Source organism: Agelaius phoeniceus, chromosome 2, assembly GCF_051311805.1.
Source record: "Agelaius phoeniceus isolate bAgePho1 chromosome 2, bAgePho1.hap1, whole genome shotgun sequence".
NCBI lineage: Eukaryota > Metazoa > Chordata > Aves > Passeriformes > Icteridae > Agelaius > Agelaius phoeniceus.
Window position 1 is genome coordinate 63458866 of NC_135266.1, and position 26969 is coordinate 63485834.

Below are 26969 nucleotides of genomic sequence, written 5' to 3' on the forward strand. Positions count from 1 at the left end.
GCTCCTCCTCCTCCTCCTCAGCCGCCTGACAAGGGGACGGGGGCGGCAGCCGCGGCGAGGCAGCAGCGGGGGGTGGCAAGGTAGGGGACAGCCCGCGAAGCTCCGCCGGTGCGGGCTGCTTCTCGTCCTCGTTCTCCTGCGTGCGGGGTGCTGAGGACCGACCATGGTGAAGGTGTCGTTCAACTCCGCGTTGGCGCAGAAGGAGGCGGCGAAGAAGGAGGAGGAGAACAGCCAGGTGCTGATCCTGCCGCCGGACGCCAAGGTGAGGGCGGTGGGGGGACCGACCCTCCGGGGCCCGGCAGCGCCGGGCGCTCCGCTCTGCTCCACTCCGCTTCGCGTGGAGCCCGGGGAGGGGAGCGCGGCGGGGACGCTGCCGAGCTTTGTACGCCCCTTGCCCGCGGCGATGGCCCCCGGGCGGGCCGGGGGAAGGCTGCACGGCGGTGCGCCCCGCCGCCCCATCGGCTCACGCTTCTAAAATGGCTGACAGGGCGAGCTTCTCGGCTCCTCTTCTCCTGACTCCGGGGATCTCTGTGCTGGTTCCGTTTTTCTGTTTGTTTGGTTGGGGGTTTTTGCTGGGGTTGTGTTTTGGAGGTTTTTTTTTGTTAGCCGCTGCAGCGCGTGCACCGCGGCCACCCCGGCTTTCGGGGCCGCCTGCGCTCCCGCAGAGCCCCGGCTGTGTCGGGCCGGCGGTGGGAGCTGGTTTGTGGGGAGAGGGCGGGTCGTGCCCGCTGTTCCCCCCGCTGCCGTTCCCTCCGGCCGGCTGCTGGCGAGCTCCCGGACCCCGGATGCTGCAGGGCAAGGGAGCGCTCGGAGGGTGAAGTTGGGGGTTCGGCCGTACTTGTGCCGCAGCAGCGTGTTCGCAGAGCCTGGTGGTTGGGTGGTGCGGAGAACTTCGCCTCGGAACTTAAATAAAGGAACAAAGAGCTGCCTCCCCCCGCCCCAAAACAGCACCCAAACTCCGGGCGCTGCTGTCGCCTCCCCTCTGCAAACATCAACGAAGAAAAAACACCGGCGGCTTTTTAAGTTTTTTAAGTGCAAAACTGCTTAGAATATAAAGGTTTTTGGTTGCAATTTCTATGCTCCCGTAATCAAAACCAGTTTATAATTCGGAGCAGTGTAATTTGCTCTAAGCTCTTTCAGAAGGGAACCAAAACTTGAAAAATGGCCAACTGCACATAAACAGTGTCTTGCTGTTTTCATTTGCTTTCACAGTCTCTTGTTCATCTGCCCTCTGAGTTACCAGATTGGCTCTTCAAAAGTGATAGTGTTTATTAATTTCCTAAATCTTTGTGGTGAATTTCTGCATAGGAGGACAGTATCTGTTCAGTTTGTGGTGTGAAGTCCTGCCCTGCTGCAGGTTTTGCCGTGATTTTGATGGGGCCAGGTTCTTCACCTGCAGAATCCGCTGTCATTTCACAGCCGAGGAGAACCAGAAAGGTGCTTCTGGTGACATCTCCCTGATACAGCAAGTGGTTAAATGTCATACTTCCGCTGAGCATGCTGCACTTTCAGATAAAACTGTGACCAGAGTGTTTAAGTCTCTAGAACAGTGTGCCACAACAGATGAGACAGTATTGTTGCTCAGATTGCCTGCAATTATATGAAATCCATTAGGTGCTGGTATTCCTAGAGGAGTGCTATTCTCTAGGAAGTAGTGGCTTCCCTGAGCCCAGATTAAGCTGTAGAATTCCTTCCTAACCCCAGATTTGGTGGTTAGCGTGACACCAAGCACATAAGCAAGACACAAGCTACATGTTCCAGAAAATGGGTTTTTCTTATTACCTCGGAATCCAGACCTGCCCTGGATGATGTTTGTTTCCAGATAGCCTACCAAATTGGGCTTGTTTTTCTGCTACTAAACAAACAAAATACATCTGGCTAATTGTACACTGGGGAACAAATCCTCCCGACCCTGTCCAGATACTGATGGAAGCATGTCATTTGGCTATGATTTCCTTGATGTGGAGCTGCAAATTCTAGCAGCTGAGGATGACATACAAGATCTGCCTTAACTTTGGTTTCCTTGCCTAGAAATGAGACTTGTAAACACTTATTAACCAGGTCAAAAGGCGGTCTGATCTCACAGTAGCTACTTAAAAGTTCTTGCACTGCTGTCAGGGGATGAACACGCCTGAACGAAGCTTGAAACACTCCCAAAATAGCTTGCTGGGAGGGGATGCTCAGTACAGATGAAAATTCCAAAAACAAATGAGCGCTCTTGAGGGATGAGTCTTTGACATTCTCCTTGACACATTTCTATCTTTTGTCTGCAGAACTGCAGACCTGCACCTAACAGTGTGCAAAATTCTTGAGTAGGCTGGTTTTTTTGAGCTTTTGTGTTTTAAAGCATCAATAAAAGCAGATCTGGTACAGTAGCATTGTCTGTAGTTTTTGTAGAACAGGCCACGCAATCCATGCAGGATTAACAGTAGTGAAACAAGCACTGCCATGCAGCTCTGGAGGTGTTGTGATTCTTCAAGTCTGGGAGCTTATTCTCAGATCTTTGGGTGGGGGGAGCGGGTGGAAAGGAACTGAGGGCCCTTGTAAAACTTGATACGTTTGAGGTAAGTGCAAGATCCACTCTTTGAACTTTGCCTTCTTGAATACAAGTGCATTAGAAACAGATCTTCCCCCACCCATCTACAACTTCAGCTGCCTATGCAGCTCTTTGGAGGAAAGGGGAGAAAATAAACCACATCTGACAAATGCATTATTCACATCACGTCGCTGCTGGAAAACCCTTTGCTTCAAGTGAGGTTTGGAGGCAGTGTGGGAATGTATATTGGAAGAAAGAATTCTGGTAGACTGAAAAAGGTCACATTTCCAAAACAGCATATATGGGACATTTTTTTTCCCTTCTCCTACATTGTTTCTGTAGGAAAATAATTAGATCTGGATCACAAGTGTAAACATGAAAAATATTGCAACATTTTATGAAGCTTTCTTTTATGAACAAAGTCCTGGAAGGCATTCTGGACTGAAGTAAAGAGAAAACCCTAAGAAGAGACTCAACAGAGCTGCACTATCACAATTTTATTACCAAGAACTTAAAAATACTTGAGCCAGAGATACTAGTAAACTAGTTGAGATTAATGAATAAAGCCAAATGCTCTGAAATGTCAAGAAAATAAAAATTCATGGAATGAGCTTTTGGGCTAATTCTTTGACAGTCTCATTCTGCGGCTTTTCCCAGCACAGTGCCTTGAAGACTGCCTCTCTGCCATTGCAGGATTACTCTCAAATACATAATCTTCCAAGGACTTAGCAAAGAGCATTTGCAGCTAAAATATGCTGATGACAGAGCATAGAAATACTCTGATTTTGCCAGAAATTGCCCAATAACCTCTGATGCAGATACTAGTCGGAAATTAATCAGGGAAGGTAAGACAGGAAGAGGCAAGAAGAGTAGGGGATATATCACGGAAACAACATCTTCAAAAAAAGGTTTTGCAGAAGGCAGTGGTCTTATGCTTTGGAGTATGTTACTTTAAAAGGAGTTGAAAAATCTAGAGTGCTAATCCTGTCTCTGCATAAATCACTGCTCGGTATTATGGCATGTAGTGAAAGTGTCTCCATAATTACTGTAGGCAGCCATTACAACTCTGTTTTTGTTGTTGGGGTGGTACTTCTATGCCATAATTCTTGGCCAAAATACAGCATACTCCTAGTGAAGGGTCTTAGGCCACATTTCATTTTCCATTTTGCTCATTGTCTTTACAATGGGGTGTTTTATGACCCAGTTTCCCAACAAACAAACAATGTGTGGTCTTTTAACATTTTTCCCTACAATAGATCTCTGGAGAGCCAAAGATGGTTCTGAGCATAGCTGAAGTCTTCAGACATTTTATAAAGGCCTTTCAGTAGATTAAGCCTTCCCAAAAATCTTTCTGCCCTCAGTGACTTGGGCTGTTGCTCCTTTCTGCCAGGTTCAGTAGCAACCTTTTAAAACTATTTTTCTATTTTTGGGGTACTCAACATGGTGCATATTTACCATATCCAGCTTTATGCACAGAAGCTGTGGATTCACAGATATGTATTGTGGCTGACCATTGGATAACTGCATATGCAGAGAGTTCAATGTGAAAGTGTAAATGTTAAGAATTTTAAAAGCAGCAGCTTTCTGCATTTGTTCCTTATAAGAATGTTATTACTCTGACCTTTAAAATTAACCTTCTTTTTTCACTTTAGCTTAATCATTCACTTCACTTTAGCTAAAGCATACTAAAATAGACATTTTTTTAACACAGAGTGAAGGGATCCACCTAGGAAGAACTGTTCAACTAGTGAACACTATTTTGCTGTGTAGAAAAAGCCTCAGATTTTGTGTAATTGGTGTTAAATATATATATATATATATATATATGCAAAAGTTACTGTATCCACTAAAAAATAGTCATTTGGTTATTTGCTGTCAGAAAAGCAGGTTTTCCCACTTTATGGAACGTCCCTGTAGCTGAGTGGTGTTTCCATATTCCCATTAAAGGCTTTCTCCAGCCAAATTTCTATAGGCCTTACAGCAGATGCCATTGGGGAAAGAGCAGTCTTTGTATTTTCCTCTATTTTCTGTGATGCAACTAGGTCATTAAACCAACTAGCTTCTGCTATCTGTCAGAGCATGTGGAGATTAAGACATGATTATTTAAAAGAGGCCCAGAAGTAAAAAATCCTAACAGAGCAAATTCTCTCCCTCTTCTCCCAGATGTTGCTAAAATTTTAATGAAAACCCACCAAACTATAGATGAAAACCCTTCAGTTTCAGGCACAAAGAGTACCCAGGGCTCATTCTGTTATTTTATTTGACTTAATGGGTACCCAAAAAGATAAATTAGGGTAAATTGAGTTTTATTGAACAAAATTTGTGTTATTAATTCTCCTAAGAAAAGAAGCCTTGTGGCTGATACCTTCCCCTGCATTTTTTTTTACATTATGAATTTGTGCTACTGGTTAAGTAGTGCAGCTTCCTGAACATAAGGTAACTGTGGCCTTGAGACTTTTGGCTCCTAAAGCTGTTCCTTAAAGGCTTGCCAGCATTTGAGACAATACTAAAAAACCAAGATCTCTAAAAATTTGTGCTGCTCTTTTGACAATCTCTTGCTATTTTTAAGTGAGTTTAGGGATTTGGAATTACAAAATCCAAAATGTGATCTGGAGGAGATGGTGTCAACCCCCAGCAATGGGCACGAACCTGTGGGACAGAGGAGCTCTGTCAGTTCTCTGTATCTCACTTCCTTTTCTGTCTCTCATAACCTCCCGACCTGAATAACAAGCACAGAGCTTTGGTTGAGAAATAGAACCATTTCCCAGGAGAATTATATTTAATGTTTCAAACAGGATGTATTCTGCCAGACCTTTGTGATAACTGCTTTGTCAGTTGTTTGCATCATTCACGTTTTTGGCTGACTGGGCAAGAGAGCTGATGGCTGTACCATACAGCTCGTGTGAACTCAGTGCAGGGATGACTAGAGAGACAATGGGAATACTTTCTGCAGTTCTAAATAGTTTCTCTTCAGTTTCCCAAACTTTCACTTGGCTGAAACCCCTTGCCCTAAAAATGTATTTGGAGAACTTTTTTTCTCCTTAATATCATCGTATGGAAGAGTCTGCAATTAGATGATGCTTTATTTAGTGCAGTATCTAGAAAAACTATCCTGCACTGTAATGTATCTTTACAGTAAATGTCAGAAGTACTCCTCGTATGTTCACTCCTGTCTTTCTGTGCTGCAATACTCTTTTTGATAAGCCTCAAGAAACTAGTTTAGATATTAACATTGTGTAGCAGTATGAAGAATACCACATAAACAGAGGCTGTTGAAATGAAAGTTCTGTTCAATGGAAAAGATCAAGTTAAATTAGTTAATTTCTGAAGATGTGGATCAAAACGAAAAGCTGAGCTTTCCTGTAAAAATCATTTGAAAGAAAATTTTCTTGGAATCAGCAGTATTTTCAAGGGAAATGGTTTCGACTCATTCCATTATAATGAATATTTAATCCAACATGTGAACATCTATTTCAAGGAAAGTTTAATTTTAAAATGTAATGTGTATCTATGTTTTTCTTCTGTTAAGTATTTTAATGAAATGTTTGCAGTTGCAAATGTAACCTAACAGTTGTGGTTTTATAGACTATTTTCTATTTTCAAATCTATTTTCTTTGTTATTTATGTAGGTTTTTCCCTGATTTTTTCTTTTTCTTATCAGCATTTTAGTAAATATTGATGCTAATAGTGTTTGGGGTGGGGGTATGTAAGAATGGTAAGCATACTTACCTCCAGTAATGTTTTCAGGTAACTGTTCTGCAGTTGTGGTTTTGGAATATTTGTCAGCTTTATATGTATTTTCTAGCCAGTAGCCAGTAGCTACAGGCATCAGATAGCTCTTCATAAAAAGAAAATAGCCCTCTCTGTGACCCTCAGGAAATACCTTCAAACATAAACACTGCCTTTTAAAGTCCTAGCAATTTTAAATATTCTTTATTCTGTACTTCTAAAAACATTATGACATTTTAAAAATGTAACTACAGCAGTGATAAGTGATTATGTATTTTGTTACTTATTGCACAGATTCCTTTTTCTTTTCCCTATTTTTTTCTCCCCTTTCTCCCCTTGTGCTGTGATTGACAAAGGTTAGCATTATCTGCTTTTAGTCTCCTGATCTGTATGAATAATACAACATTCATTTTCTTACTATTTATGTACTGCTTTTTATCCTCAGTGGAAATTACTTTGAATCTACAGATGAAAAGCATGCTAATTTATAAAATTCGGGTATCTGTCCTAATTTTACAGATGTGGTAAACCAAAGGAATGAGATAATTAATAAGATTGAGCTCTGCAATGAAGTCAGAAATGGTTTTGTGGCAGACATCATGTGATCTAGGTAGGGTTTGGACCACAAGGGACTTAGAGAAAAGGACTAGGTCCTTCCTGAGTGATCCATATGTCATCTGCAAGCAAGGGTCCTCTGTGCAACAGCTGTACAAAATTCATCATGACAAAATGCCAAAGTCATATTTGCCCAACAGTTAGATATAGATCCTGAAAAAAAATAAATTGGTATCTTGTTTGTCCTTTCCATGTAGTGTCAGTGTGTGTGTGTGTGCGTGTACACAAATATTTTTCTAAATTTTTCTAAAGTTGATATATTATTAAGTATGCAATACATATAATTTTGTATATATAAACACACATAAAAATAAAACCCACAGGCATTTTAAGAGTAGAGTTCCTTGAATGCAAGTCCTTGGTTAATTTGTGGTTGTCTTTATCCTAGTGTTCAGCAAACTCCTGCTTTGATGGCGGCTTTCTGCTCTTTTGTGGGTAGAATGAGATGGTGGAATGACTGTGGAAAAAGAGGAGTCTGGAGAGATCATAACTGGGAGGGGTCAGTGATCTCTGGGGTGGATCTCACATAGTTGCTGAATCACTAAGGCCTGTTTATTTATTTATTTATTTTAAAAGATAAAGCCTACACAGAAACAGAAAACCCTTGCACTTACATATTTAAAAATGCAGCAGCCTTTGCAAGGTTGTGAGGCCAGACACGACTCAGAGGCTGCTGCACAGTGCAGTGAGCAGTTTTGGGAAGCTCTTGGTGAGGTGTTTGAACGCTGGCCAGGTCTGTGATCCTGCAGGGTGTGGTGCCTCCAGGTGCTGGGCACTGGAGTGTGTGCTCCACTTCAGACTTGGAATAGTCTAATTGCACTGAAGCCCTTCAGTTTGTTACAACAGTTTTGTCTAGAAAGAGAGCATAATTAAACGTACCCTTCCAAGGTCAGCTCTCCTGTGCTGATACTCATAACTGCTACAATTAAATGCTATTTTGTATTTGCATATAGAATGGTTTCCACTCAGAGAACTGTGCTTGCTGTTCAGGTACTATGCATTCTAATTCACTAATACATGTATTAGTCGAGTGTATGTGTTTGAGGACAGGGCTGCCATTCACAAGAGCCTCAACAGACTACAGTAATGGGCTGAACAAAATCTCATGAGTTTCAGAAATTGCAAATGCCAAGTCCTGTACCTGGAACAGACTCATCCCAGCCATCAAGATATACTGGGCACCACCTGGCTGGGAAGCTGCTCTGCTTGAAAAAGACCCAGGGCTTCTGATGGACATTCAGCTGGATGCTAGTCACTGGCATCACTGAAGGCTGGGAGCTCTCTGATCCAAAAAAAGACAGCAGCAAACTGGTGTGAGTCCAGCAGGGGCCACCACAATAGTCAGAGGCTGGAGGTTACGCCCTGTGAGCAGTGGCCAAGGGAGTGGGACTTGTTCAACCCAGAGATGAAACTGCTGCAAGGAGGACTTAACAGCAGCCTCCCAGTGCCTGGGGAGGTGACTGAAAATACAGTGGTCATAAATTTAAAAAAGAGAGCTTCTGACTGATAAAAGCAAAATATTTTTCAGTCTTGAGGAGAACTGAATGCTGCTGAGGAAATTACCCGGAGAAGCTTTGAAGTGTAAGTCTTAGCGATTTTCAAACCTTGACTGGTCAAGAGCCCTGAGCAACCTAGACAGGCTTCAGAATCTACCCTCCTTTGAAGCAGGACTGCAGACCTCACAAGAGGGTTTTGTGGTGCTGGATTCTGCTTTTGAGAGAAACTGAGACACAGCCTTTGTAACTTGCTTGAGATGACATACCATCTGTGGCTGAACTGGGAATAGAGTTATTAAATTCCGAGGCTCAGTGGTGCATATGTGCATGCTAATGAGATCTCTTGGGTGAAAGAACCAACGCCACTTGGGAAAATAGCCTTGAGAGAAATCTAGGTTAAATTCACATAGCGTTCCATCATTATGATATCTGAGAATCAGGCAGTCACAGAAAAAAATAAATTTCAGATGTAAGAATTGAGCAGGGTAAGGGAGAAACAGGGACTGGAACAATCAAGGTCAAAGAGATAATTTAGTATTGATCCATTTAAAGTGGAATAGGAACCTTCTAAGTTCCTGTTTTCAAACACTGATCTCATTCAGGATAAAGATGAAAGAAAGACTTCATTAAAGTTATAGATTGATTGAGTGTAGTTTTTGTGAGTATGGTAGAATGTAAGTCAGTTGTAGGTCAAAAAGTGCAGATAGGTAAAGGGTTTATTTTGGCAATGTTTGAAAATGAAGCATTTTTCAAAATTGGACAGTTTAATGAAATGCCATGTTTGGTATTCGGTAACTATAAAGGGTGTGGTAATTTTGTTTTCTGAAAGCAAATCCATTCTGATGAATGCCCCATATGACTTCTTAGGCTTGAGGGGTTTTGTTTAAAAAATTATTCCCTCTTGCCAGATTCCTCTGCAAGCTTTCCACCTGCATGTTTTGGTCTATCACTTGCAAACTTGCACCAGAACGTTTCTCTTTCCTTTAAATATGTGAGAAAACTAAGTGTGAAATGCAGAACAAATTTCCATCATTCCAGTTTATGAAAATATGTAGAAAAATTCAGCAACATTAATATATTTTCTTAATAAACCTGATTTCCATACTGAGTATCCAGACATTTAGAGGCAAGACATTTTCCAAATGTTGTAGGTTTTGTTGAAGTTTTTATAGCGGGGAGTGGGGAGAAGGCAGAAGAATCATAAAACTCCAAAGTAAAGTAAAGGATGTCTGGATCTTTATTACTTGTCTAGCACAGACCCAGCACCCCTGGAAGTCTGATTTTTTTTTTTTTTTTTTCCTTAAATTAAGCAAGTGGTTAGAGTTATTTGTTAATCCTCATCCTCTATCCTATTAGTGTTACTTAAAAACTGTAGATGTGTATCACAGAATGGCTGGCATTGGAGGTCATCTGGGCCAACTCCCCTGCTCTAGCAGCTGGTTGCTTGGTATCACCTCCTGTCAGCTTCTTAGTATCTCCAAGGATGGAAGACTTCACAGTCTCCCTGGGCAAGCTGTGCCAGTGTTTGGGGTCAGGCAGTAAAAGAAGTGTTTCATCACCTTCAGTAGGAGTATAAGATGATATTAAGGTCCTGTGGTGCTAATAGCTGTACAGAAGAAGACCTAGGAGGGCAGTCCTTGCCCTGACTGCAGTGAAAAGCACAGGCCAAGTGGCACAGGAGTGCTATGCTGGTTGATGTGGCAGGCCAAAGTCCTGTGGCCATAGCCCAGCTCCTCTTCACCAGACTGAGATGATGAATGGTTTATCTTGGTGCAACGGTGAAGGGAGGAAATGGAGATAAGGTGTGCCCAGTTACTCTGCGTGTGGCAGATACCAGAGAGCTCTGCTTTGGGTGGGGAAAGATGCAGGGAACATAGACATAGGATAAGTGCACAGAGAAGGAAGCTGGGAGAGCTTGAAATTGGACAGAGAAGAGGAACAATCTGGGGAACACAGTTTGAAGAAAACATCAGATACAGTGTGTGGTTAGTTGGACACTTGCTGTAGACAGCCTGGGATGAGGATATAGCCAAAAGTGCAGGTGAATCACCTGAAAAGAAGTCTTTGCCTGGTCTAAAAATACAACTTTCAGGCCATTTAAGTACCCTGTCACTTTCTAGTCCATGTAAGACCAAAGCTGACAACTACTCATCTTAATGCTACTCCAAAATTTAACCAAAACAGCAATTTGAATAGTTACAGGCTTTTTCCTTCCTTATCCATCCTCTTTAATTGTTGACTGCCATCAGGGTTTGCAGTCTCTTATCTCAGAAATGAAGGCAGTGTTTAGGTAAATCAGGATTACTCATGTTGGTTGGGAGTTGCTGGATTACTCTTCAGGACATGCTGCTTTTGTTGTCCCTCTATCACATAGCTGTGAATGAACTGCTGATTCCTGTCCTTAACATTGACTTACAGTTGTAATTTTCCTTTACTTCTTGCAGAAAATTTGAACTCTTCATGTTCTAACATGTTTCTGAGTTTTATTTCTTGCTCCCCTACTCTTTCTTGCCTGTTTCCCAGTTTTTGTTCTCTCTTCACCTCTGTCTCTCCCAATACATGCAGCTGCAGCTACCTTCCTGCCCACCAGCTCATTCCCCTTTTAAGATGATCTTGAGCTGGCTGCTTATACTGATGTTTTTATTCTGTTATAGTTACCATGTTTTGAACAATGAAATGAGTCATTTGACAGACACTGTACCTTTTAATAAAACTCCCCCATTATTTCGTCAAAGATAACATTCAACCAATTAAAACAACCTTGGACTTTGAACTTGTAAAGCTCCTAGAATTTAATTTCTTCTTACTTCTGGATTTCCTAGTGCTGTCTAAAAGATTTTGTTTTTTACAATACTATTTCAAAGACCATATACAGATAGGAGAAATAGAAGAAGAGGTTAATAGTACCAACAGCCTAATGGATAATTCTAATTGATTTATCTCCTTGGTTATTCAGGATATGTGACTACAGCGACCAGCAGCACAACTTAGGTCATGTTTTCATGTTGTTCTTTAGGCAGAGAGCCTTTGGTCAAATGGACAAGTCCCTGTCTGTCGTGACTGAAGAACTGGCACTGCTGGCACTGAGGGGTTGCAATGTTCAAATATCAACTGCATATAAACAGCCATAGCTTGTTTTCTGGATAAGCGAGAAATTTCTGAAGCATCTATTGTATATAGAGTGGTTTTATCCAACTAGCAAGTTGAAAGATGATTGTACTTGAAATTTAAATTTAATTTTGTTAGTAAGCATAGAATTGCTGTTTTAGAGGCAGATCAGTATGATCGCCTTCCAGATTCGCAGCATCTGCCAAGTGAGGAGTCTTGCAAAAGCCTGCCTTAATTTCCCATCTGCAACAAGTAATAAATAGAATACTAGGCTTGGAGCAGTCTTCAGGCAGGAATACCATCGAAGGAATGCAGAGCTCTTTCTAAATTAAGTTCATTTTAAATTGACTTTCTTTTGTGAGGATTTTCTACAGATGTCTTATTTACAAGTCAGAGCAGGCGAGCCTGACCAACAGAATTCAGTTTGTACAGCCATTGGTCAGTATTTTATTTAAAGACTTTTTAGCTCCTCTCATTAGAAAACACTTCTAGGGAGTGTCATTAACTTCCCTTCTTCCCACTCCACTAATTACAGCTGGAGTTGGTCAATATTTGCGTTCAGGAAACTCAGTCTGTCCCACTGTGTTCTGTCCATCCATGTGAGCTAAGTGGCACACAGAGGACCTTGGAGGAAAAACCGTTCTGAATAACTTCCAGCCAGTTTTACCCACATTAACTGTAAGCTTTTATATATGTGTTTGTGTATATGTAATAGATGTTATTCTCACATGCATAATTATGGACATTTTGTGTATTATGCTGCAGACATTTTTAGTAATGTTTGTAATACTCAGTAATGCTCTGCATCTGGTTTCTCTGTGGATCAAAGACTGTTCATTCCAAAAGACATTTCCCCCTCCCATAATTATTTTTATTGCTATCTTATCTATTTTTAAATTTGGGACATAATCTTTTGCGTAGCTGTCCAGCAGTCATACAGTATTGTGGACTTCTCACAGCATGTTGTTCATCATATCTGGTTTAGATAGATGTGTCCTTAATTTCTGCAAAGGAACAAGGTCTGATAATCTTCTCACTCATTTTAATATGAGCTAGACATATGTCTTGTAAGTTTATAGACTGCTTTACTTTTATAATGTTAAAGCAATTATATTCCACTATGTACAAAAAGCCACAAGGGGAAAATCTAAGTAATTATCAAGTCTAATTATACCCATTTGTGGCTCAGCATTGGAGCTTCTTAGAATACATTTGTGATATTACCCCAAACATGCATTTGGCCATTCTAAAATACAGCATATATTAAAGAAAAAAAAGTAGCATTGAAATTGAACTGAAAAGAGCAAGAGAATATATGGCCACTAGCCATTAATAACTGCTAGTGTTTGCAGGTTTATGGGGTTATTAACTTTTTCTTTTTTTAATTTACTAGTATTTTTTTTAATTAACTAGCAGAACAGTTAATGCTAATTGTCATAAAGATGTTCTTGTGCACATCTCTCTGTAGTTGAGAGTGTTCTGATAAATAGTTTGTGGTATCACTCTCATCTGAGAAGTGTTTCATGGTTTTAGTAAGAAGGCAGAGAACAGTTTTACATTCACTGCTGTGGTCACCAATGAAGGGACCTGTTCTGAAAACTGCAGTCAACTTGTCACTTCTTTGTGAGAAGACTCTAGATTTGAATATTGCTAGTCTCAAATAATAGAGAATTTAATACTTCTTTTCTATCTGAAAGGAAATCGTTACTGCAGAGCTTAAAGCTATTCAGGTTGAGAAGTCCTGAACAATTTAATTTCAACACTGTAGGATTTAGTGTACAAGTGGCAGAGAGATGCTTCTGTTTCATGTCTTATCCATGGGAAATAGGCTAATCAAATGTTTTCCAATTAGAACAATTAGCTCATCAAGGGAAACAAGCCAGTTTTGGGCCTGCATCCAGTTTCTCTTAAGGCGTTTTGCATCAGAGATGAATTTTGTGGCATCACCTTAAGGCTGAGGATTCGCAAGGGAGCTGAAAGTACATGAGGCAGGGATGAAGCAGAAGAGAGGAAAGAAAGGGACCAGGACAGTAATTATTTATTACTGCTCAGAGAAGTAGAGAGGCGTATTTTTAGAGGTCAGTCTTCACCTCAAGTACATGATGCTTTCTTTTGTGAGATACCCCTGGCAGTGGAAAGCTGGCCTAGAGAAAAATTAGTCATTGAGGCTGCAGTCTCATGTTGTGCTCTGGCTTCAGAAGTCAGCGCTGCTGCCGGGGAACAAAGTGCAGTTGTAACCATGTGGGGAGAAGCGCTAATTCAGCACTGTCCCTCTTAGTGGGGATCTGCTTTCACTTAATGGGTTTTTTTTCAGAGCATGAGTCACCTGGAAGGAGGGTGAGCATCCATTGCACTTCCTTCTTTTGCAGTGCAGAGGGTCAGATTTTTATAGCAAGGGACAAATTATTCTTTTGGGTCAATACAGCCCAAATGAAGCTGTTATGGCAGCAGTGCAAAACCTTAGAGAGCTTAGCCATGGGTCAGCTACCTATTTGGCTTCAGTAAATTATTTATAATATTTTAATTTAGGCTGGTTTTAAACTGCTTGATAATGTATGTATGTAATGTAGTTTTCAGGCTAGGAAGTGAATTCTTTGTTCTCTTTCAGTAGCATAAAATCTTTTCAGTGTTGTCAGTTTCAGGTTCTACCTGTGCTAAGGTGCTGTGCTGTCATTCATTCTCCTAAGCAGGAGCCTAAACTGGGCTTGAACTCTTGCTGTGAATTTAATGGGCTGTTTTTGGTAGGCTGGGGACAAATCAATGATAGGCAACTACAAATACAAAGTAGCTTAACATGCCACCACAAGGGATACCTTCAGAAATAATGATAGCCTTTAGCTGGTGGTAAAGGATAAAAGAGTTGTATTAAACCCATTGTTTACATCTCATATATCAAAGAAAAATTATTTAAGGTAGAATACTGGTAAACTTGTCTTTCAGGTTCTTCTTAGCATGGTTAAAGAATAAAAGTTACTTTCTTTTTTTCTGATTATTTTTGGTGGCTTGGGGAAAATTGATCTGACATTAACCCCCATTTCCAGGTAGATGTTCATACTCTGTGTGCCTTCCTCACCATTTCCCAGGTGCATGTTTTCTTTGTCTTTCTGGACTCTACAAAATAATGAAAAAAATGGAAGAGGCAGTTATGCCATTAATAGATAATTCTGGTTGAAGTTAAAAAGGTGTGGGGGATGAAAGCAGGTCCAGGAAAGACTAAAGATACTGTTTATATTCTTCACTAGGGAATATTTTGATACTGTATCACAAAGGCAGTTTGCTATCCCTTTTTCTGGCATTAACTTGGAATGGTGTAAGTGATGGCTGTTACAAAAAGTTTCAATCAGGTGTCCTGTATGCTTTGAAATATCTAGGGAAATAGTTACCTAATGATACAGGGCAACATAAAAATAAAAATCCTTGGTTTACCTGGTTTAGATTTATAATTGAGATGATTTATAGAAGAATCCACAGTGACTCTCAATGTGACCTGAGAGTTAATTGGATTAGCATGGGTATTATATCCTATCCTCAGTCTTTGCAAAGAGCCAGGTTAAAAATCAGGCATCCAGTAATCCTGTAATTTTTTACACTGAATTCCTTAAATAATTGGTATTCTAAAAGTGTTAAAAAGTTGTTTCTTGTCTTTACATTGTGTATTTTCAGTCCACAGCAAATGTTATTTTGCTGATTTCACTTTGCCTTGTGATGTATCCCAGAAATGTTGGTTTGAAGGGGCCTCTGGAAGTCATCTGCTGCAGCCTCCCTTTAGAAACAGGATGGTTGCCAAAGCAAGATTAGCCATGGCTTTCTCTAGTTGAGTCTTGAAAACCTCCAAAGATGGAGATTTCACAATCTGATTTACTGTGGTATTTATTTAGCAAGGTAAAGTAAAATAAAATGTGTGAAATGTCTTCGGTTTGACTCTAAATATTACTGAATCAGATTTTGGCAGCTGTTGCCTGGGAAAGAAGCTGCATTGCCACTTCTGTATGAAAGGTAATTGCAGTGCACTGTAAAGGTGGGTTTCACATCACTTAATTTTAGCTGCATATGAATTAGATACCTACTTTGTTAACCAAGGAATTTCCCTCTGTAATCAATGAAAAGAAGTAAGTCCCTCCAAAATGCTACTTACCCTTCTCTGGAACAGCTGAGTCATTTCCAGGAAGTGCCACTTTCTCCCACCATTTATAGGGAGGGTCCCTTTTCCATTTGGTGTCAGACTTGCTTCAGCCACATAAGGGGAATTCCTTCCTAACTGGGCCAAGGCAGCTGGGTACTGTACCTGAACCTTTGTTCAAGTGGGTTATCATCTTAATTAGCAAATGCAGCAAAAAGACCCAGCACATCAGGCAGAGCACTGACTAACAACTATGCCTGTCAAAGCCTTCTCAAGCAGTTCTGTCCTGCTCTTCCTCAGTTTTCTGGTTTGGTGGTTTTTTGTTCATTCATTCATAGTGATTTTTGCCCCATCGTTCTTCTACATTATTGTTTTGTGGTTGCAAAGGGGTACTGAATTTCTTTGTGTTTATTTGAATTCAGATGTTTTCCCAGGATTATCCTGGCTTGGAACAGGGTAGCTCAAAGTTGGATTTTTTTATTTTATTAATATATTATAATTATTGTTATTGTTATCGTTATTGTTATTACTATTTTCTTTTTTACTTCCTATATGAGTTACACAAACACTTAGGGGAGGAGAGAGCATTGTAATGTGGCTGATAGAGGAAAGATTTTGCAAGCAGCAGTTTATTGCTTAGGATGCCTGTGGGGACTGCCTGGTTATGCAAACTAGTGCCCTAAAGGGGAAACATCCTGTCATTCCTTCACTATTACATGAACAGCAGATAGAGCAGAAAGCTTCCTTAACAACAACTTACAAAGATTCTTTATATTTTTTTCATTCCCACCGTGGCTATTCTGCCAGCCAAGTTGTGGTAAGGGCTGTTTTGTTCTGATGGAACAACATAGGAAAGGATATATTTTGCTGCTCCTTACTACCTTTGATCTTTTGTTCGTTCTTTGGGTTCACTTACATTGCATATACTAAGGTAAAACAGAATCTGACCTTTCTTAGTTGACTTCCTTGCTCTGCTTTTGTTGTTGTATGGAGGTTGCCTGAGAATGAATATTTTTCTGTCTGCAACCTGGGAAGTGGCTCACTGTTTATTATTTGCTATCTCAGGAGATTTTGTTACATTTTTCTCTTAAGTCTCCTGATTTAGTCAGTGATGATGGCATTAAAAGTCCAAGTTTTACTAAAGCTCAACTTAAATAGACTTGTTTTAAATTTTACCAAATAAGCTAAGTTTCTAAACACTTGTGCTAATGTGCATACAGGCTTTTCTGGTGGATGCAGTGATTGTATTTGCTGAGCCTGAAGTATGTACTGTCTTACCTGCCTGGGAACAATGTGTTGAAGATCCCTCTCTGATGCCTTGCAGGACCCTGAGGATGCTGTGCCTGTTGGACAGAGAAGGGCCTGGTGCTGGTGCATGTGCTTTGGATTGGCCTTTATGCTGGCTGGTGTGTTCCTGGGTGGTGCCTATCTGTACAAATATTTTGCATTCCAGGTAAGTCACATACTCTTTATGAGAGGGCTGTTTTTCACTGTGGGAAGAGGAGCAACAGACTGTTCTTTCTGTGTTAACATTTAGAAGAGGAGGAACAGACTAAACCAAAGGAAGTAAACTATTTTTTCTTTCCAAAATTTCATGTTTTCTAAAGGCTAGAGTTTTACCTTCTCTGAAGTCACCTATAAGCAGAGGAGGGCAGAAGTGAAGCTGGCAAATAGAAGAGAGAAACAGTTTTGAAAGCCTCACTTTGCAGAGAAAAGATTGTATCTAAATAGGACTTCGGTTTAGGAGCCCCAGTGGTGTCCCAGATTTTTATCTACTCTCTTTTCTCTTTTGCAGTGCCAAATACTGGAGGTGGATTAACCCCTTGAAAGCCTCCTTGTTTGATCCCAGGTTTCCTAACACATGAGGCACTGCTAATGTACAGGAAAGGAGCTGCTTGTGAGAGCACCATGGCGACTCCCTCCTTCCCTAGCTTCCACGTGGATAAGAAATATGGGCCCTGCAGGGGACTTGGGAAAAGCACAGTCACTGTGGTTTAAACATGCCCTGTCAAGTCTAATCCACACTGACAAGATTAGACCTCTAACAAAATGTATTTTCAGTCTTTTAACAAATAGCACTGCTGCAAGAGGAGCTCTCTGAAGGCAGCAGTGCCAGGGAAATGGAGCATTTACCTGAAACATGGGAGATCTGAGTTAAATACTGTCTCCCTTGGGGGGAGTTGTCCTGGGCAGTGCTGGATGTGCTAGGCTTTTGCCCAAGTGGTGGGAGCACACACTCCCTGCTTCAGAAACTGCTGGGGTTGCAAGATCACAGAGCCAGAAAGGGAGAGGGTAAGCAAAACATGAATCTCTCTAGCCCACTGGTTAGAGCACCTAATTATAAGGTAAAAAAATCACGTTCTTTTCCCTGATAGCAGGACTGTTGCTTTTCCCCCATTTTAGTAGCTGCTAATGTAGAAAGCCAAGTCATTAAACTTGAGAAATTCTAGCTGAACTTGCAGTTTGTAGTCTATTTGGCTATCACATTAACCAAATTTACAGGGGATAAGTAAGTGTTGCAAACGATGATGCTTAAGCAGCACAGCTTATTCGGGTGGGTGGATTAACGAGCTGAGGAGCTGAAGGCCGGCTGCATTTCTAATGCACATTTCACCCGTGCTTAGCACTGGGTGCTCCACCTTTCACCTGCCAATGAGATGAAACTGAAAGTGCCATTTAATTAAACCTGTGCTGCTTGTTTAGGAGTCAGATCTGCGTTAAAGGAAACATTCAGGAATTGAGCTGACATTGCACTGAAGGCACATTTTCAATGTAAAATTTTAAATTGATTGCATGTGCATATGCAGAGTTCTATATTTCTAAAACTATTTGGTGTGTAAATTTGGTACATGACTTCCTCTGACTCAGAACTGTATTTTACACTTAACTTAGGTAGCCTGCCACCTGTTGTGTGGCAGAAGGACACAAATTAGTTATTCCAATTTCTCTTTTTACCTTTTTGTCTCTTAAAACTGCTCAAAAATTATTTTAGAAATTGACTTTCCAGACTCTTGAAGTCTTCTAAAACTAAGCAACTTCACAGAATAATTGAGTTTGGAAGGGAAGTCTTGATGTCATCTAGTCCAACACACTGCTGCAAGCAAGACCAAATTCAGAGTTAGACTTGCTTTTTGAAGGTGATTTGGATGACCAGTTTTAATGGTTTTATTCGTAATTTTGACTTTTAATAATTTAACAGTTAGATTTAACTGTTTAGATTTGAATTAAAATGTAATAATTTTACAGTGAGATAATAATAATAATAATAATAATAATAGTAATAATAATAATAATACACATGCATATAGATGTAGGAACTTCATGGTCTTTCTAAAAATACATGGAAGACTGTATTTTAAGAATCTTCTTTATGGGATCCTTGAATTTAAACGAAGAACTCCGTCTGGGTTGAGTGTAATTGAGGTTTTAGCCATGGTCCTGTTGTTGTCCTGTCCAACTGGCTGCTGCTTTGGTGTATGAATCAAATTAAAGGCAAAAAATTTCATTTAGTCTGACAAGTTTTTCTTCAGAGAATATTACTTTTAAACTTCTGCGTTACTGATATTTTTGTTGCTGGGTTGTTTACTGTTTTTAGCAGGGTGGCGTGTATTTCTGTGGAATAAAGTACATTGAAGATGGCTTAAGTTTACCTGAGCCTGGGGCAGAGGCTCAGACTGCTCGCTACCACACAATTGAGCAAAACATTCAGATCCTGGAGGAGGAAGATGTTGAGTTTATCAGTGTGCCAGTCCCTGATTTTGCTGATAGCGATCCTGCTGATATCGTCCACGACTTCCATCGGGTAAGAAATATGTCTGAAGAAGTTGATTGAAAGCATTTAAAACTTGAAAAATGTTCCCCCTCAGTCATCCTGATAAATATACTCATTTATTATGGTGGGGGGAAGCAGAGGGGTGAAGGAGGCAGCAGAAATGTTTTGATCAGCAGCAGGCTGCAAGCAGTTATTAACTGGGCATAAAGTACAGCACGATAGAGTCATCATCAGGTAGTGTGTAAACCACCTTTTAGAAACACAGTTCTGTTTTTAGAAAGGGAAAAATCTTGGATCTGTTTGCTCTCCTTCGTATGAGAAATGGAAAAGAATATTGTTCTTGCTCTGCTGAGTCCACTGAGCCAGAATTTGACCAACTGCTGTGGTGCCAAGGGAAATTTGGAAAGGGCTGAGGTAGCTTTGACATTACTTGGAGGGGCTGATTGGATCTGATGTCACTGGGTGTGTTCTCCTAGAGGTGCTCTCCTAGCATGGCTCAAACCCCCAAAGCAGCAGCAGAAGGAGAAGGACCATGGAAAACAGCTCATTTTCCAGATGCCACAGGAAGCCAAAGTTTAATTTCTTTGTGCACCACAGGCTACTATGATTCCTAGAGACACTGAACTAAGGTTTCAAAGCTATCTTCCTTTTTTGGAGAAGTAACCTTGATTGATAGGAATCATGGTAATAAATTTCTGTTAAGGCAGTTGACAGGCCTACAGCTCTCAGTGTTAAGAGCAGCTGCAGAACAATTAGAAGCCTTCCTCTTCTGTATCAGCATGGTTGGAGCTGTCTGATGGTAATGAAATGTTGTACAGCTGGTTTTCAGGAAGCTAAATCTCTGTGAACATTTGAAGACTTCGCTGAACAGCTTTTTTTAAGCTAAGCTGAAAAAGAATAGGGAAGTGTCCTATTTTTTTATGCAAACTTCAGAGTTTAAAGTGCTATCTATCAAATATTCATAGCCAGATTTGGAAGAAAACATTGCTTGCTCAAGCTATGTAATTCAAGTAGTATTTCAGAATATATTTAGGGACCTTCTGTTAAGAGTTAGAATAAAGACTCTAAAGAGGGAAAACTAGAAAATGAAAAAAGAAAGCAGCATCTAAGAAGCAAGGAAGAACAATATTAAAAATTTACTTTTGGATGTAAGAAGTTCAAGGCTTTGCTCTAAAGATCAGTGCAAGGGTCATTTGCCATAGATACAGCACTTGCTCCATGTAATGAGATTAGCTGCACTGATGATTGCTGTCCTGGCATTATTTTGACTGCTGGGCTCCTGGTGCTCAGTATTTTATATACATACACAGCCTCCGAGCTTTCAGCAGCTAGAGATAACATCTTCTTTAGCAAGAACAGGTGCAGTAAAACACAGCTCAGTGAACAGAGCTGCAGGATTCATCAGGGTAATTCCCTGAGCTTTTTATCAAATAATGGCAAATACTGCAGTTCAGGTACTGTATAAAGATAATAATTCAACTATGAATAATCATTAACCTTGCAAGTCAGTCATATTTTTGAATCTAAAACCACTTTTGTTGCATTATCTGTAGAAATTTTTTTCTTTCTGTGTTTTGTTCTTACAGCAGCATTTCCTCTTTAGACTATAACAAAATATAAATGCATGAAGATTAGAGCCAGGTTTTTGTCCTGTTGTTTCACAATGAAGGCACTAAGCATAAATGAACACTGTTCTTGTTTCCATAACAGCTCAGGTACCTTTGTAGTTTCCTTGCATGGTGCATTTGAGCTCCTCATCACCTGCTGCCTTGCCCAAATCCCTGTTGAAAATATAAACTCTCATCAAGGCTGCAATTTGGTTGTACTTTTACTTGCCCTTAGATTGGAGTTTGTTGGACAGACTTTACAGTGAACAAAATAATAATTTGAAGAACAGCACAAGGCAATAGCAGTTCAGCAACATCTGTTTGTCACTTTTCTGATTTTCTTGTTTTTTGATTAAAATAAATGTTTTCTCAATAGAGACTCACTGCCTATCTTGACCTTAGCCTGGATAAGTGCTATGTGATTCCTCTGAACACTTCGGTTGTTATGCCACCAAAAAATTTCCTGGAGCTGCTCATCAATATCAAGGTATGATTAAATCATAAGTAATTTGTTCTTAAGACAGGAACAAGTAGAAGTTTTTTTGGTTTTTCTCCCTTCTGCAGAACTCTGACATTCATGAAAGGCACATGATCACTACAGGTCTGCAAAGAGAAAAAATTCTGTAACCTACTTAGACAATGATCTACAATCATGAAGGAATCATTAATTCAGAGGAAGGCAAAAAAATCTGATTTTCTTTAGTGCTATAAATTTGGCTGACAAAACCATGTAAATGTGGTGTAGCTGGACTCTCTGATAGTAGTCTGTGTTTTTTAATTTGTAATCCATTGTGACTGAGGTTTCTATAAAGCATGTGTGCACTGGACTAAGACTGGTTAGCTGAAAGGCATGGAGTAGATAAGACTGGGAAGTGCTTTTTACAGGGGCATTGTTTAAAGCCTGGGGTTGGCCCCCACTTCGATCCAGGGCTTGAGGGTGATGCACACGAGACGTGTTGGATCTGCTGTGCACTGCACATAATGTATGCTTTCAATTGCTGATTTAGGTAGTATTTACCTTGGGTTCTGGCCTTCTGGTTTCTTCACAGAACAGCAAAATAGTCCAGTGGGGGAGAGGTGATGAAATGTGGCTAAGATTTGGGGAGAATGTTTTAATATTTTACTGGGCTTTTGTAACTTTAGAACAGTTACATCATATTTGGGTTTGCATCTTTCAAAAAAGGCTTTGGAATTAGGACTCCAGGAAACATTTTAGCCATTTCTGAGTGGTTTGTATGTATAAATAAATTTCATGTGAAAATTTACCACAAGTAAGTCCTTTGCTGCTTTTTTGCTTCCTATTTTGAGACTGGCTATTTAACCACATTTTCATTTCCTGTACATAAGGATGATGTGGTGTCTGTAAAACTCAGTGACCCCATTTTTTTTAACTTTGTCTGTGCTGTTTTCTTTCCATTTTTAGATCACACAAATTCCACTATTAAAATCTGTTAATTTCCTAGTTTGTCATTAGTACAGAATCAAATATGCGTGGTTTACAAGTAAGAGGATAACCAGGCATCACACATTTAACTGAAAATCCGTGCAAAAGCAAACGGTTTTGATCATTGTCCCCAACAGCGGATGCCCTAATTTTATGAGACATGTGCTTAATTCTCATTGTATTAACAAATGCTGTGGGCATTTGATGTCACAGAAAATCAGGCTAAATGTTTGTAACTGGAATTTGGAAAACTATGCTGCAGATACATAAAGTGAGTAAATACTGACTTGCAGTCACACTGGTTACACCAGCAAAAAAATGTATGAAACGAATGTGTTAGTTTCTTTAAAATGAGCTCTGAATACATGCAGAGGGCATTTTATGTACATGGTGGAGTTCTGGGCTGTTCTGGTGTTTAAGAAACACCATAATTTTAGCCTAAAATTCCACATTTCTATATATTGATACAGTTTGCTTCAGTGTACAGACATGAAAGGCCTCCTTTGTTTCTTGGGGAAACAAAACTGAAACCCAGATATATTTGCTCATCCACCTCGTTCCTGCTGCTGAGCCAACTGGCTAATTTTAACTGGACACAGTGCACAGGATGTCTCAAAAATGATGATGTTGTGGCTATGCTGAATCCCAGTGCTGGGTAATTGCTCCTGCAGCAACTGGGCCGAGGAGATTCCTGTGCTGAGTTTCCTCTCCTCCTGTCCCACCCAGGGAGAACTGAGAAGGCTGGGTCTGGGGTGGGCTGGGAGGTCCTGTGGTTTGGAGGCCATGAGCCCAGGAGTGCCCTTGCAGGCTGCCCCCAAAACCCTCAGCACTGCTGCTCACCCTGCCAGTGCCCTGCACTGCTGCTGTGCTCTGGCACTCCCTCAGGACTCCTTCCTGAGATTCGAGAGACCAGGAGTTAAGATGCAGTGATTTGCAGAGATTTAATTACAAAATAATGAGCAGGATAATTTGGGAGAGTGATGTTTGCTAAGCTGTTACTTAGAAAAAAAGAAGTTGCTGTTGTTTTCTTCACAATATATAGTGAAGAAAATATTCATAGTTTATTCATTCATGCAAAATTTAAAGTGAATTTTATGCAGTCCTTTCTTTCTTTACTGGGAATAATAGCATTTAATCAGCTTCTCAACATGTCACTGGAGCTGAAAAGATGATCTTGTTTCACAGCGGAAATTTCAAGTTGTTTATTGTCACTAAAAAATACAGAGATCTTTCACAACAGAATCTGAATTTGTTTTCACAATAGCTGATCATTTTATTTTTAAAAGCAAGGAACACCCTCTTTACACTGCTATAAATTAGAACCACTCTTAACAAGATTTCTTAGTATTTTTAAAAATGGATGATTATTTAATAGCAGTGTTGGAAAACTGGCTGTCAGCTAAGTCTGTGCGTCTTCAGCCATGTACAGTGAGGTGTGCACAGAGCCAGATTGCTCCATCATTTCCTCTGTGGCAGAATAATACTGGAGGGTCTAGAGAGGGATTGGAAAGCCTTTGTATGTCATTGTGGCTCTCCCCTTTTTCAGTGTATTTCCTTGAAACACCTGATGTCCCACTTTGGCTTTGCCATAATAACTTACATAACTTACAAGTCACCATAAAGACTTACAGGGATAGAGGGTCCTGTCTTGGCTTTGGTTTGAGAGCAGTGACGCATAGTGTGAATAAGTTCAAGGCTTCCCAACCCCATGGACTGCAGCTGGACTGTTCTGCAGCTGGCCTGCTTCATCAGCAGGAGTATCTCCATGTGGATCATGGTTCTGCCAGCTCCTGCTTGGGAGTTGTTCCCATTGAGGTCTAGTGGGCTGTTACTAATTAAGTGAAAACTTTGGATGATAATTTCAGGACTGGCCTGTGACAGTGGGTACACCTAGAAAAAAAACCTGCTGAAGGCTGATGTTACTGTAGCAGGACGGCAGTGGATGTTAGCATCAATGGAAGTTCTGTGACCTTTTTGCATGTAATTGTTACATGTTTCTGTACTGTAGTGAAGTTTGCACAATTAGAATGAAAGTCACTGGATAATACATATTTTTAAATAATACAAAGATATATTGAAAAAAAACACTGCAAAGCATTTCTTGTGTACTCAGACCACGAAGAGATGGTTTTTGACAGAGCTGTTACGTTTTTGTTCAACAGGCTGGAACATACTTGCCTCAGTCCTATTTGATTCATGAGCAGATGATTGTTACTGATCGCATTGAAAACGTGGATCAGCTGGGATTCTTCATTTACCGCCTCTGCCGCGGCAAGGAAACCTACAAGCTACAGCGCAAGGAAGCCATGAAAGGTAAACGCTCCTCCCGTGGTCTGCTGCGTTAACAGAGGCTGCAGTGATGCCTGAGAGTGTTCAGAGAAGACTCTAATGAAAGCAAGGCTTGCTTATTGCACTAACCAGCTCTGTGGGCCTCAGTGTGTCTGATATTTTCTTGTGTAGGTGTGCAAATAGGTCGTGTCATGGTGCAAAAGTGCTCGAGGCCCCAGTGACCTAGGAGTGCCAAAATGCCTGTGTCTGTGTGTGTGTAAGTTGGTGTGTGCATGGATGTGTTTTCTGGAGCTCAGGCTTTCATTGATGCTGTTCTTCAGTCTTGAGCCCTAAACCACACACCCCACCTCAAAACAAAGAAAAATCTTTCGTACAGGAGAAGTTTTAGCTTTGTAGTCCACATACAGAATTGCAGCTTTTTTCTGTCATTAAAGCCATCTCTACATTGTTACATGTCTTCCTACTTGTGTCAGTGAAATGTCAATAAGAGCTTGTCTTCACAGGAAAATTATAGTCCTTGGTACTTTTTTATGGAAAAATGGCTGAAAAACATTATTTGAAAAAGTCTTGAAGAGCTGTTAAATACTGCCTTAAAATTTGCATTCAGATGTTACTTGGATTTGCTTTTTGGTGGTTTGTTTTTTTTGCTTTTTGGTTGTGTGATTTCTTGTTGTGTAATCTGCACATGGTGTGCAAGTGCACACCAAAGTAGTTTAATTGCTTCTGTCATATTGTGAGACCTGACTGCTTGGGAAAACAAAGAGAAGAAATACAATTTATAAAAGCAATTTAGATTGATGTTTGAAAATGAAAAGGTTTTAATGGCAAAATCCAATTAAAAATTCAGTATGTTTATCCTGTAGTAATAAACGTCCCCACAAGCATTTTTACAGATGCACAGAGAGGGAGATTGGGAACTGATCTGAGTTAAAAACTAGCCAGTGGGGGGGTTTTGGCAGGTTGGTTTTCACTAAACCAGTACTGGGATTTGGTTCACCACACTTTCAGGATCATTCCCTGCTAATTGATTTTCTACATCTGAATGTGTGCCTGTGTGTGTTTTGTTGGAGGGGAGGGTTGGAGAGGGGTAGTTCTGATTTCTCGTGGCATCTTATCATAGCAAACATAAAACTTCTGCCTCTCATGTACCTCAGCCCTTCTTCTCTTGACGCTCTGTTGTTCTTTGCCAATACAACAGGAATTCAGAAGCGTGAAGCCATCAACTGCCGAAAGATTCGACACTTTGAGAACAAGTTTGCTATGGAAACACTCATCTGTGAACAGTAATGAGGAATAGTACTGTTACAGGAGATTTAAAAAGTACAGTATGACCCCACCCTTTGTATTGTGTGCAGTGATTATTTTTTAAAATCTTCTTTTATGTAAGTAGTGGACAGGGCTTTCTTGCTGAACACACCTTCCATACTTCTCATCTCATGATACATGTAAAATCACTACGTTTTAGTTTTCTCCTTATTTTCAGGTGTGGTGTTCTTCTTATATTTGAATAGGAATTGTATAAAGACTTAGTTGCTAGTGCATTTCATGTGACTCTCGAATACTAGGAAGAAGAAGAAATCTTTGAAATATTCACCAGTTTTTAAATAAGTAAAATTGAAAAAAATTATTAATGTACAAATGGACTGCAAGAGCTACTTCTAACTGTAATATTACCTGCTATATAGTTTGTTACAGCATATAGACAAACCTGTATTTGACTCTCCTAACTAAGTGCAATTTGTTTTGTTCTTAAAATATTGTCATATTTACCTTTTTGAGATTGATTTCTGACTTGATGTTTTAAAATGGCAAGTGTTTGCTGTAACAATCTTCTAGAAAATTAAGAAGTAACTTATGTTACTAACTTGTATATAATCCATGTATGTGCAATGGACAATAAACCTTATAAACCTGTTTGTCTAAAAGTCTTGTGTTTTCTTCTGGATTCCAGCTTACTACTGGATTATTTTTAAGAAGAGGGGACTACAGTTTAAATTAATGCATTTTACTTGAAGTGGTGTTTCTAAAGATAGAATAGATGGCTGAGAAGTTAAATACGAACAGAAAAACCTGCTTTTCTGTCCCTTTTCAATTAAAGGCAATACTATGCTGCTTGCTGAAACTCTAAATGGCCATTTCCACAATACATATGATCAGAGTGGAGACCCAAAGGTGATCTAACATGTTGTTAATGTCTGAAATCCCTGTCCTGCATATTTATCAAATGATGGGCATCATCCATCATATGCCATG

At 40.2% G+C, this 26969-nt stretch overlaps 1 protein-coding gene across 2 annotated transcripts; it reads left to right on the forward strand.

Moving 5' to 3' along the window:
- On the forward strand, positions 1-26630 carry ITM2B (integral membrane protein 2B). Of its 2 annotated transcripts, none has more exons than XM_054653672.2 (6): positions 1-262; positions 16929-17057; positions 19203-19406; positions 21360-21470; positions 24590-24740; positions 25915-26630. In XM_054653672.2, exons 1-6 carry the CDS (start codon positions 164-166, stop codon positions 26001-26003), a joined length of 783 nt encoding a protein of 260 aa, XP_054509647.1. In that variant the 5' UTR covers positions 1-163; the 3' UTR covers positions 26004-26630. The 2 variants fall into 2 exon arrangements, with proteins under 2 accessions (XP_054509647.1, XP_054509639.1); XM_054653664.2 differs by having other exon boundaries at positions 3-262; positions 19200-19406.
- The last annotated feature ends 339 nt before the right edge of the window (positions 26631-26969 follow it).